We start from the raw sequence: 13,705 nt of genomic DNA, 5'->3' as shown, positions 1-13,705 counted from the left end.
GTGAAAGTGAAACAACTTTGAAGACCTGGTGATTCATTGATATGAAGTGAAACTATCCTTTTCCTAGGGAGTAGTTTTTAATTGGTGCCTGAAACCATGATTTGCTATAGCTAGTAACATTGCTTTCCATCCAACCAAATTTAATGGCAGCGATATGAAAAGAGTGAACAAGATGAAAATAGAAACAAACAGTACAAATAGGTTAATGATGCCTGATTAACCTCAACATCAAGTACACAATATGAACATGCAGTAGACGGTTCCCCCTTTCTTAAACAATTTTCCTCGCGACTAAATTTGAGGATCACAACTTAGCATTACCTGCAGATGTTACATGTCTAATGAGTAATACCAAAGTGCAAGAGTTCTTAACTTTACAAACACAGTCTCAGATAATAGAGCAAAAAAATTGCCTCGGAGACGTTGAACCAGAAAAAGGAAAGCCAGATCAATCGTCGGGAAAACCAAGAAATCTGTTGATATGCTTGGCCACTGGTGTGGCATCACCTGGAGAGTAAGGAACAAGAGCGTTTAAATCCATATCCACTATGGTTTGATGGAGTGTTTGAGGACTAGCACAATACAAATGTTTTCTGTTGGCAAGTTCTTCTCCTAGTTCACTTTGATGATTATCCATCAAATCTTCATTAACAACCACAATTAAAGGTTTTCCTAGCTTCAACGTCTCAAATATGCTACCTGACACTGTAAAAAATCAGACTATTATTCACAGTTACTTCTGCAGGCAAAAAATAAAAAGGTTACAAGAAATTTCCTTTTACGAAGCATTAGTTTTTTACTTTTGGAATTCATCCCGATTTAATCAAATTACAGCTGCCTTTGAGAAGCAGAAAATCACGCGTTCCTTTTCAATTTATCATTTCCAACATGGTTTTTTAATAAACACACTATCCCAAAAACATTTGGCCCTTTCCAAGGTTGTTTGCAACTTACAAGATTCAGTTGCTTGAATCCACTTGAATTCAACTAGTCTTTCACATGTCTAAACTCAGCGAAAGAGTGTGTTTGATAGGCCCGTGTGGTAGAGGAAAACTGGTCGAAGGACAGGGGAAGTGATAGAATTGGACTGGTGCATTTGTTGAGTGGAAAGATAGAAACTATTTCTTTATACTACTCTGGACTCATATATAAGCAAAAAAGTAGTTATCTAACCAACTTCACCCTATTTGTTGCTATTATTCTCAAAATATCCTTCAATGAAACAACTTACTGTACAAAATTAACAGAAAAGAATAGGGAGTTTAGGAAATGCAGTTGTTTTTTTTATTAGATCATAAAAGTTAAATGAGGTTAACCACTTTTCTAAATTTGTGTGTGATCAATTATGTTCACTAATAATTGAGTCCGGAGGGAGTATATGTTTTTGTTTAATGAAATTATAACTTATGTATGTGATCTGTCTGCTATAAAAGCTGCGAGGAATATTGGGTTGGGCAAATCTGGATGAAGAGAATATGGTTCCTTCTCCAGCAGGTTTATCATTTTGTTTTCTTAGTATATCGTGTAACAGTATATCAGCTGAAATGGAGTTAGAACAACCAGAACCTATGATTTCTGAGCTTGTGCTAGCAACAGGATGAGGAAAACGCAACGGCGTGGCAGCAGTAGAATGGCACATCCTTTGAAGCCTCTGCTAGTAGAGGAAGCAACTTGGCAGGAGACTGAGATAATCAAAGAGAAATTTCAAAATCTCTTCCTTGAGGACAAGGCAAATGTTAGAGAGGGTGATATTTATAGCAATATGAATCATGTGATCCCTGAGTAGCCCTTAAAAGTTTATACTTGAAGGCCCAAACATCCATATTAGGCATAGCAAGACAGGCAGAAACAGTAGGGAGGGGTTAGTAAGTTAATTATGGAGAAAAAATTATAGGTCTGTTATATGGAAAGAGGGAATAGAGAAAAGCTATGTTGAGTAAAATATTGTCTTTGCTGGAGCCGAGAGTTTTCTCTGGCCTGAGGGAAGAGCACAATACAAGCCACCAAGACCTAAGAATTACAATGTGTCTATAATTACATAATAACATGAATAAGAAACGACACGGTGCAGCAAGCAAGTGCATACATACCTGCATGGCTAATGATAAGAGAAGCAGATTTGATATGGTCTGCAATACTGGAAGAAAAAGTGAAGTAATCTACCACCAAATTACAATCTCCTTCAGACTGCAATAAAAAAGTTATTAACAAGAACCAACTCAGTACAAAGAGAAGTATCTGCTATATAATTTGAGCTTATCTACTGACATAACACTTGTAAGATTGTTTGAGAGAGAGTTTATGACATGTCCATAACATGTTTTCAGCTTATATCCATAAGCTCTCTAAGATAGCTTATAGGCTATAACTTATATGAACACAATTAAACTTTTTGGTAGACAGGCAGTTAGTTTGTTAGGGGAGAATTTGTCATAAAAATAGCTTATATACAAAATCACTTTTTTCGGTGACAACTATACATAAACATAAGCACTTATGCTATAAGAGCTTAATTAAGTTGTTTATCCAAACAGGGCCTAATGCAATATACGAAAGTTTGAAAGTAGTACGTACCTTGGTAGGAAGATAGGATCCACGACCCATTTGAATAAGAAGATGGGTATACCCTTTTGCAAGTAACTCTTTTTGAAGTGTTTCAGAATCAACAGCTTTTACAAGTGCGTCGAAACAAGTTGTTCCTACTGTCACGAAAATCACTCTCTTCGTTTTCTCACCTCCCATTTTATTAACCACACCACTCAATTTTGATTTGATTTGATTTGATTCTTCTGTCAAAAAACGCAACAGTTGAATTGAAATTTTTGAAACTGTGTTAATTCGATTCCATTTCTGAACAAAGAATATGAAACAGAATCCAATTATTTCATCATGGTTCTTTTTCACCCTGAATTTACTTTTTTGCCCTTGAATAAAAATTTCGGTTACTATTGGCAAAAATAATTTGGTTCCTATTAACCGAATTTTTTCTGAATTTGAACTAGAAAAAACTTCGATTTCTGCAAATCGAAGTTTTTAGCAAGAGCAAAATTGGAATATTTGTGGTATAAAAGATACATGGGAGGCGCAGAGAGAAAACATCGAACATATTTTGTGGGTTGATGGCCCACTGGGCTCATAAATCAAAGATTTTTTCTCATCCCACCCCCTGTGTTTCTATTCGACCCCCAACTTTTCCATTTTAGTAATGATTTTTCCATATATTTTGGGTCTTAAAACAACATTGAATCATTGATAAGGGTTTTCTAAACTCTTTGGTGTCAAAGATAAGGTAATGCAGATTCAAAACGGAGCCAAAACATACCAAGCGCGAAATAACTTCCAAATAAAAATAGAGTTCAAGATGTATCTTCCAAACTTTGGGTGTAAAGTGTAAAATTGGAATATTGGGGTCTGAGAGCAATTTTGGGGCTTATAGAGCAACATTCGTTCCTCACTCCTGCGTTGATTTGGAATGTATAACTCTAAAAAGAAAAGGAAAATGTAGCGAGGAAAATATTTTGTCCACGCCTTAGGTGCATAGACACTGAGAGAGATCCATAAGTGTCTCTTTTATTAGTCGTTTTGGTTCTTAAATCTGTTTTTAGGTAGGTAATTTGATCCTCAAATGTGTTTTTCGTTAGAGAATTTAGTCCATAAAATTATAACAAAAAAAGGCACTAGGGATATATTTATAATTTTAATTGTTGTTTTCGGGATTTAAAAACAGTTAAAAATAATTTTTACAGCCACCGAAGAGATTACTGGGTTGAGTCGCGGACTAGGTCGCTCTCTTTAAGACGTTTCGTGGCACTGCCCAAAATTGTGCAAGCAGACTATCAACCACGCCGTCCCTAGGATAAAACAGCTCAGTTACAACTGTATACCGATATGCTACTGCACGGTAGAAATCGGTCAAAGAATACACCTTCTTGAATGGTACTACAATACCACTCGAATTGATGCTACGACATCATTCTATGTTTCATCGGTGATTCAGGGGTACTACAATACCACTCAAATTGATGCTACAACATCAATCTATGAATCAACGGTACTACGATACCACATGTGGTACTACAATACCACATGTATTGATGATACTACAATATCAATCAATATAATGACGCTGAGGTCATTTCAATATGGTACTAAGACCATTCTTAAATCAAAGAGATAATGGTACTAAGACCATTCTTTATTTTAAGGAACTAATGATACTTTGATCGGTCATAACCAAAACCAAGTTAATACTAATACAAGTACTAGTATAAAAATGGTGTGATACTTACTATTGTAAATTAACAACAACCATGTGATTAACAAGATAAAGAATTTGTTCTTCTCTAAACAATTTATTCAGAATAAAAATTAAGACAAATATTTCCTATTAGCATGACCAAATAAATAGTGGAACTAGTTGGAAAATTTCTAAAAAATCTTTGCAGACGAAAATCAAGTGTAGGTAAGATATCCTTTAACTATTATAAAACATCTTTATCCATATGTTATACACATAGGTAGAAGGTTATTAATCACATTAAGAACCTTTCTCATGAAAAAGAGTTGTAACACATTTATTATAAACACTTGGAAAATTCCATCGACAACAAAATAATGATATAGTTCATAATTGATAATGGAAATTATATGTAATCACGTACCTCTTTCTTGACAGTATGAATATCATAAGGCTTGCAAATACCTTGATTAAAGATGAGAGCTATCTTTGAAGAGTTCCGATTCAAACAAAACAAAAACAAATTGCCATTAAAATTGAGAGCTTTTGTTTTTATCATCATTTCTAGCGACAGCTAGAGGTTAATATTATTTTTTTCATTGTTTTCACAAAAAATGAAAAGCTTTTTCTTTTGTGAATTGAGCAATCGGTTTTGTAAGTCTAGCCTTCAAGTAGAGTTATTCTCCCATAAACTTGTCAGTTACAAATAAAATAAAAAATGTTTCCCAATTCCTAATGTTTCGGGGGTATTTCCCAATTCCTAATGCATGTATACAATATAGTCATCTTTTTTGTTGGTATTTCAACATTAGAATTCTTCTAAATGTTGTTGGTATTTTAACATTTAGAAGAATTCTAATGTTGGAGATGATAATGTTAGGTTGAGTGAATTTTATTTTTTCTATAAACATTTCAAATTGTACACGTGGCATCTTTCATTCTTTCTTCTCCCTTATTGTTTTAGCCATTAATCTATTAAATGCTTTATATGGTTTTTTGTTTTTTTTGTTGATAATTATGCCTTTTTTTCATAAGATTAGTCATTACGGCATATGATTTATTGTAAAATAATTTATTCTTCATTTAACATTCAATATCATTATTTGATTATTATTTGATTATTTCATTGGATTAATTTTTGAATTAAAAAAAAATTGTAAAATAGTTGTCGTCTATAATTATTTTCGCAAATTAAATATTGTTGCCTTAAATAATGATATTACAAGAGGTGCCAACTTTCACGTCTATTCATTTGGCAGTAATATCATTTTTATTGCCTTAAATAATATTTTCACAGTAATATCATCATTTTTATTGCCTCAAATAATATTTGAGCAGTAATATCATTATTTTTATTGACTTAAATAATATTGAGATAAATAACTTATTGCCTTAAATATTATTTTCGCAGTAATATCATTATTATTATTGCCTTAAATAATGAAATTAATGCCCCGTAGATTAAACACAGAATGGAAAAAGACATTTGATGTATATATCAAATCAAGGTTAATTATAATTTGATGTATATCATTATCATTACTTTTAGACTTAAATATCAATGTTGAAGATCTTAAAATTCTGTCTTTGGTCGAGATAAGATCAACAAATCTATTAATATATTATTTGGGAGCCTTTTCTCAAATGATAGTGTATACGTGGCGTCTCCAAATGCATTCTTCTTCCATATTATTTTGGTCATAAATGTATTTAATATAATTCTTTATTCTTTATATGACAATATATGTTTTTTAGTTTTTTCGTTTTTTTTTCTTTAATTCCCATATTGATTGGCAATTAAGGTTAATTATAATCTCATAAGCAAATTAATTAAATGTTGACCAAGGTATATTTGTGGACAAAAAACGTCTATGTATAGCTGGAAATCCCAATTTACCTTTAATTGTTGTACGTATATTTATTGTTGTACTATTACCGCTAATTTATCGTGACAGAAAATCAAAGAAATTGATGTGTGTCTTTATTACTGGCCACTAATTTGGAAATTTCAATGAGACTTTACAAAATTTTAATATGCAATAAACAACAAATTTTTAAAAGAAGATTAGAAAAACAAGTTTTAAATTTTTATCGAGTGATAAAATCTTCTACAATATCTTTATAGGACCAAACTTATGTACAATTCCATATACACAGCTCTTACTGTGCTAGATACATGGGGGAAGTTATTTTTATTTAAAAATAATTTTCTTTTTCTTTTTTTAATTAAAAAATATAAATAACTATCTTTTTGTGAGAGGAACAGGAAAAACTGCATCTAAAGAAATGCATATAAGTTTTGTCCATCTTTATATTAGTATTATATACACAAGTATACAATATAAAATAGTTATTTTTATGACGAAAAAAATAAAATATAGTTATTGTTTAATTTCACAAATATTATTCACTTAGAATGAGTCACTTTTTTTTTTGTGTGTGTGTGTATATATATATATATATGAGGAGAGATCAAATTACACCGATATAACATTTGAGCAGTGTAACATTACTCAAATGTTACACCGGTGTAATTTGATCTCTCCCCTATATATATATATATATATATAAACTATGTTTAGAAAAATCAAGTGCACCTGCACCATAGGATCGTCTACTTTTTTAACATTTTTACGAAATTTATTTTTACTCATATTAATACAAGGACTATTATTTTTAATTACTACATAAATTTATATTTCTTTTGACATATTAATACTGGATCTATTTCATTTTTGTAATTTATATTGTAGTTTATATTTTTACTCATATATTAATACAAAATATTTTTATTTTTATTTTTAATTTCTATGTGGCATATATTTCAACTCATACATCAAAACGGGGCCTATTTTTTATTGTAATTACTACGGGAACATATATTTCTACTTATGCATTAATACCGATGACTATTTTTATTTATAATTTCTACTAAGATCTACTATTTTTATTCATATATTAATACGAAGATCTATTTATTTTATAATTTTTACGGGATCTATATTTTTGGTCATACATTTTAATTCCTATATTTCTTTCTACTTAAATAGTAATACGGGAATAGATTATTTTTTTTTTTTTGTTATTTATATTGCAGTCTATATTTCTACTTATATATTGATACACACTTTTTTATTTGTAATTCATATACACTTCAAAGTCTTTTTATGAAACATTAAAGTTTCTTCCATATATCCCATAGAGAAATTATTTTCCATCAATTTTATAATTCTTTTAGTGGAGAATAATAGAAAAACAACTATGATACATTTTTAATTTGATAAAAAAAAAAAACGAACTATAAGAATCTTCTCTAAGAAAACCTATGACACTATACATAAATTTTACAATGTTATTTTAATTATTATATTATATAAGATTATAAATATAAATATTTATGTAATTGTCAATCTTCTTTTTGGTTTACAATGTTGACAATGAGGATCGAACTTAAGACCTCATGCATACTACCCAACTCCCTCACCACTAGACCAAATATAGTGGCTTATGTAATTGTCAATATTCCATTAGCAATTAAAATTTTAATTTTTCAATTTAAAGTAAAATTTATTAAAATATATTATTTATAAGTCAATAATTCTATAAATGCATTTTTACCCGTGCTTGACACGGGTCTGGATACTAGTAACTAAAGAATGTCTCACTTTCCTCCCACTGTATATTCACCTTCATTCTTTTTATTTTCTTGCCTCACTCTCTTTTCGAATCCAAACATATCATTAAAGTTAGTGGTCTCAACCTCTCCAAAAATAAAGGTTAATAGCCTCGCGAATCCAAACATGTTCTTCATGTGAAACAACTTTGAAGACCTGGTGATTCATTGATATGAAGTGAAACTATCCTTTTCCTAGGGAGTAGTTTTTAATTGGTGCCTGAAACCATGATTTGCTATAGCTAGTAACATTGCTTTCCATCCAACCAAATTTAATGGCAGCGATATGAAAAGAGTGAACAAGATGAAAATAGAAACAAACAGTACAAATAGGTTAATGATGCCTGATTAACCTCAACATCAAGTACACAATATGAACATGCAGGAGACAGTTCCCCCTTTCTTAAACAATTTTCCTCGCGACTAAATTTGAGGATCACAACTTAGCATTACCTGCAGATGTTACATGTCTAATGAGTAATACCAAAGTGCAAGAGTTCTTAACTTTACAAACACAGTCTCAGATAATAGAGCAAAAAAATTGCCTCGGAGACGTTGAACCAGAAAAAGGAAAGCCAGATCAATCGTCGGTAAAACCAAGAAATCTGTTGATATGCTTGGCCACTGGTGTGGCATCACCTGGAGAGTAAGGAACAAGAGCGTTTAAATCCATATCCACTATGGTTTGATGGAGTGTTTGAGGACTAGCACAATACAAATGTTTTCTGTTGGCAAGTTCTTCTCCTAGTTCACTTTGATGATTATCCATCAAATCTTCATTAACAACCACAATTAAAGGTTTTCCTAGCTTCAACGTCTCAAATATGCTACCTGACCCTGTAAAAAATCAGACTATTATTCACATTACTTCTGCAGGCCCAAGGACAAAAATAAAAAGGTTACAAGAAATTTCCTTTTACGAAGCATTAGTTTTTTACTTTTTGAATTCTTCCCGATTTAATCAAATTACAGCTGCCTTTGAGAAGCAGAAAATCATGCGTTCCTTTTCAATTTATCATTTCCAACATGGTTTTTTAATAAACACACTATCCAAAAAACATTTGGCCCTTTCCAAGGTTGTTTGCAACTTACAAGATTCAGTTGCTTGAATCCACTTGAATTCAACTAGTCTTTCACATGTCTAAACTCAGCGAAAGAGTGTGTTTGATAGGCCCGTGTGGTAGAGGAAAACTGGTCGAAGGACAGGGGAAGTGATAGAATTGGACTGGTGCATTTGTTGAGTGGAAAGATAGAAACTATTTCTTTATACTACTCTGGACTCATATATAAGCAAAAAAGTAGTTATCTAACCAACTTCACCCTATTTGTTGCTATTATTCTTAAAATATCCTTCAATGAAACAAGTTACTGTACAAAATTAACAGAAAAGAATAGGGAGTTTAGGAAATGCAGTTGTTTTTTTATTACATCATAAAAGTTAAATGAGGTTAACCACTTTTCTTTATTTGTGTGTGATTAATTATGTTCACTAATAATTGAGTCCGGAGGGAGTATATGTTTTTGTTTAATGAAATTATAACTTATGTATGTGATCTGTCTGCTATAAAAGCTGCGAGGAATATTGGGTTGGGCAAATCTGGATGAAGAGAACATGGTTCCTTCTCCAGCAGGTTTATCATTTTGTTTTCTTAGTATATCGTGTAACAGTATATCAGCTGAAATGGAGTTAGAACAACCAGAACCTATGATTTCTGAGCTTGTGCTAGCAACAGGATGAGGAAAACGCAACGGCGTGGCAGCAGTAGAATGGCTCATCCTTTGAAGCCTCTGCTAGTAGAGGAAGCAACTTGGCAGTAGACTGAGATAATCAAAGAGAAATTTCAAAATCTCTTCCTTGAGTACAAGGCAAATGTTAGAGAGGGTGATATTTATAGCAATATGAATCATGTGATCTCTGAGTAGCCCTTAAAAGTTTATACTTGAAGGACCAAACATCCATATTAGGCATAGCAAGACAGGCAGAAATAGTAGGGAGGGGTTAGTAAGTTAATTATGGAGAAAAAATTATAGGTCTGTTATATGGAAAGAGGGAATAGAGAAAAGCTATGTTGAGTAAAATATTGTCTTTGCTAGAGCCGAGAGTTTTCTCTGGCCTGAGGGATTTCCCTTCGGTTGTACTCCGTCCATTTACAGTCACATGATGATACATGTTACAATGGTTTTCCTATTTGGACCCTGTTATCACCTTGATACATATTAGGATCTGCATTAATACAATGATTTTTATCTCTATTATTGTTATTTTAGATTCAGAGATTGTATTTTAAGAGGACTAAGCAAGTACTACTTACTACTTAGTAGTGAAAACAGAAACGTCGAGGAAAAACTTTTGGAGGAGAAATCCTTCTCCTCTTTTTGTTCATTCCCAATCAAGGTATAAAATAATTACAACACAGCAACCATTTCTACTTCGTTCGTGGAGCAAGGGGAATGAATGATAAAGCAGACCATTACAAAAACCGATAGTGAGTAAATTACAGAAAACCGGTAGTTTTTAAAAGCCAACTTTGTCAAAGGAAAAGGTTAACAGATGATATTAACCACACATGGTGACTTTAAATAATTAATCACAATAACTGATACTCCTCCATCATAATGGGAGAAGAGCACAATACAAGCCACCAAGACCTAAGAATTACAATGTGTCTATAATTACATTACATAATAACGTGAATAAGAAACGACACGGTGCAGCAAGCAAGTGCATACATACCTGCATGGCTAATGATAAGAGAAGCAGATTTGATATGGTCTGCAATACTGGAAGAAAAAGTGAAGTAATCTACCACCAAATTACAATCTCCTTCAGACTGCAATAAAAAAGTTATCAACAAGAACCAACTCAGTACAAAGAGAAGTATCTGCTATATAATTTGAGCTTATCTACTGACATAACACTTGTAAGATTGTTTGAGAGAGAGTTTATGACATGTCCATAACATGTTTTCAGCTTATATCCATAAGCTCTCTAAGATAGTTTATAGGCTATAACTTATATGAACACAATTAAACTTTTTGGTAGACAGGCAGTTAGTTTGTTAGGGGAGAATTTGTCATAAAAATAGCTTATATACATAATCACTTTTTTCGGTGACAACTATACATAAACATAAGCACTTATGCTATAAGAGCTTAATTAAGTTGTTTATCCAAACAGGGCCTAATGCAATATACGAAAGTTTGAAAGTAGTACGTACCTTGGTAGGAAGATAGGATCCACGACCCATTTGAATAAGAAGATGGGTATACCCTTTTGCAAGTAACTCTTTTTGAAGTGTTTCAGAATCAACAGCTTTTACAAGTGCGTCGAAACAAGTTGTTCCTACTGTCACGAAAATCACTCTCTTCGTTTTCTCACCTCCCATTTTATTAACCACACCACTCAATTTTGATTTGATTTGATTTGATTCTTCTGTCAAAAAACGCAACAGTTGAATTGAAATTTTTGAAACTGTGTTAATTCGATTCCATTTCTGAACAAAGAATATGAAACAGAATCCAATTATTTCATCCAGGGTTCTTTTTCACCCTGAATTTACTTTTTTGCCCTTCAATAAAAATTTCGGTTACTATTGGCAAAAAAAATTCGGTTCCTATTAACCGAATTTTTCCTGAATTTGAACTAGAAAAAACTTCGATTTCTGCAAATCGAAGTTTTTAGCAAGAGCAAAATTGGAATATTTGGGGTATAAAAGATACATGGGAGGCGCGGAGAGAAAACATCGAACATATTTTGTGGGTTGATGGCCCATTGGGCTCATAAATCAAAGATTTTTTCTCATCCCACCCCTTGTCAGTGGCGACTCCAGGAATGTTAGAGAGCCTGGGCAAATTTTTTGAGGAAATTTTATCAGGGGCGTACTCAATGTCTGCCCATCTAGAATTAAATATGTTGGTCATGTAAAACTTGTCTTTATATTCATCAGAGCCATCAACGACTTTTAAGAATATATGTCCTCCTTCACAAATGCCAATAAAATTTATCAAAGGCCTCCTTTGCACATCTGTCCAGCCATTAGAAACCAACGTAACTCCCTTCAATGTCCACAAAGATTTTATAGGTTGAAGCAACCTATCAATATGAGCTCTTTCTTGCTTCAAAAGAGTGGTTCTTAGAGCATTATAACTTAAAGGGAGGAAGCCACTAAGGTTGTGATTAGCAGCAAAAGAATAAGAACTAACATAGTAAGGATTTCTAGCAAGATGGAAAGATAAGACACCAGCATAAAATACCATTGCTATATTTTCTATAAGATGATTCATATCCTCAACATTGAAGGCATTTTCTATACTACTCTTTCTTCTCTTTTGTGGCACTACCGATGGGATTCGAGACATTTTATCGGTAGACAATGAAACATGTTTAGGCATAACTATTAACAAAACACACATTAATAAAACATTAACAAAGTTTACTAAAATAAAACAACATCTAAGTTGAAGGTAAATAGCAGACAAAACAATCATATTTTTCAACGGAAGTCCTTCATATATTTCCCTAGCAAACTCCATTGCACCACAATTTGCATACATGTTAATGAGAGCACTCTGTAAATGCAAGTCAATAGCAAAACCATTATCCTTCACAAACTCATGAATTGTTCTGCCATAACTTAAATTCCCAGTATGACCACAAACATAAAGCACAGTACAAAGACACTATTGCAGATCAAGATGAATTTAGAACAAAAACCCTTCATTCTCACTATTTTAGAACAAAAACACTATTGAAGAACCAACCAAAACTACTTATTTATATAACCAAAACAGCTTATTTATATAATCACTTAACAATCAAAACAGCTTAATAAATTTAAAATTCAAAACAACACCAAATCATCAAACAAAGATTCTAGATTGAGAAGGTTAGGTTGTTAAAAATTAATTGCAGTATGTTAGTTTGCTTACCTCAAACGAGACGAAGAGAAAGAGTGAGTGCGGTGCGGCTGCGGCGGAAGATTGAACGGCTTTACGGCGAGGTGAGGGAGAGAGATTGAGAGCAGGGAGAGAGGGATTGAGAGCAGCGGCCGGCGGGTGAGAGAGGAACTGAGAGCAGCGATTTTGAGAGAGAGGGATCGAGAAAGAGAAAGCAAGTACTACTCTTCCTTTTTCTGTTTTTGTTTTCATTTAAAAAAAAAAAAAAAAAAAAAAAAAAAAAAAAAAAAACAAAAAAAAGAAAAAGGGCAGCCCAGGCACGTGCCAGGCATGCCCGGCGGTATACTCGCCACTGCCCCCTGTGTTTCTATTCGACCCCCAACTTTTCCATTTTAGTAATGATTTTTCCATATATTTTGGGTCTTAAAACAACATTGAATCATTGATAAGGGTTTTCTAAACTCATTTGGTGTCAAAGATAAGGTAATGCAGATTCAAAACGGAGCCAAAACATGCCAAGCGCGAAATAACTTCCAAATAAAAATGGAGTTCAAGATGTATCTTCCAAACTGGGTGTAAAGTGTAAAATTGGAATATTGGGGGCTGAGAGCAATTTTGGGGCTTATAGAGCAAAATTCGTTCCTCACACCTGTGTTGATTTGGAATGTATAACTCTAAAAATAAAAGGAAAAAGTAGCGAGGAAAATATTTTGTCCACACCTTAGGTGCATAGACACTGAGAGAGATCCATAAGTGTCTCTTTTATTAGTTGTTTTGGTTCTTAAATCTGTTTTTAGGTAGGTAATTTGATCCTCAAATATGTTTTTCGTTAGAGAATTTAGTCCATAAAATTATAACAAAAAAGGCACAAGGGATATATTTATAATTTTAATACATTA

The 13,705-nt window shown here is 32.6% G+C and overlaps 2 protein-coding genes across 8 annotated transcripts; both read right to left on the bottom strand.

Annotated features, from left to right (window-relative positions):
- Positions 1-155: 155 nt before the first annotated feature.
- Positions 156-2,876, bottom strand: LOC123914507 (UDP-N-acetylglucosamine transferase subunit ALG13 homolog). Its single transcript, XM_045965708.1, has 4 exons — positions 2,575-2,876; positions 2,091-2,187; positions 414-699; positions 156-321 (listed from the first exon to the last, which is right to left on the bottom strand). Exons 1-3 carry the CDS (start codon positions 2,740-2,742, stop codon positions 449-451), a joined length of 516 nt encoding a protein of 171 aa, XP_045821664.1. The 5' UTR covers positions 2,743-2,876; the 3' UTR covers positions 156-321; positions 414-448.
- Positions 2,877-3,502: 626 nt separating this feature from the next.
- Positions 3,503-13,105, bottom strand: LOC123914506 (UDP-N-acetylglucosamine transferase subunit ALG13 homolog). Of its 7 annotated transcripts, none has more exons than XM_045965702.1 (4): positions 12,840-13,094; positions 11,129-12,003; positions 10,645-10,741; positions 8,222-8,747 (listed from the first exon to the last, which is right to left on the bottom strand). In XM_045965702.1, the coding sequence occupies exons 2-4, from the start codon at positions 11,294-11,296 to the stop codon at positions 8,491-8,493; spliced, it is 522 nt and encodes a 173-aa protein (XP_045821658.1). In that variant the 5' UTR covers positions 11,297-12,003; positions 12,840-13,094; the 3' UTR covers positions 8,222-8,490. The 7 variants fall into 7 exon arrangements, with proteins under 7 accessions (XP_045821663.1, XP_045821656.1, XP_045821658.1 ...); XM_045965705.1 differs by having other exon boundaries at positions 11,129-11,966; XM_045965706.1 differs by having other exon boundaries at positions 11,129-11,935.
- Between the last annotated feature and the right edge of the window lie 600 nt (positions 13,106-13,705).

The sequence above is a fragment of the Trifolium pratense genome, linkage group LG3, assembly GCF_020283565.1.
Source record: "Trifolium pratense cultivar HEN17-A07 linkage group LG3, ARS_RC_1.1, whole genome shotgun sequence".
Lineage (NCBI taxonomy): Eukaryota > Viridiplantae > Streptophyta > Magnoliopsida > Fabales > Fabaceae > Trifolium > Trifolium pratense.
The sequence above is the reverse complement of the archived record's forward strand: the minus strand, read 5'-3'. Positions and strand labels throughout refer to the sequence as shown.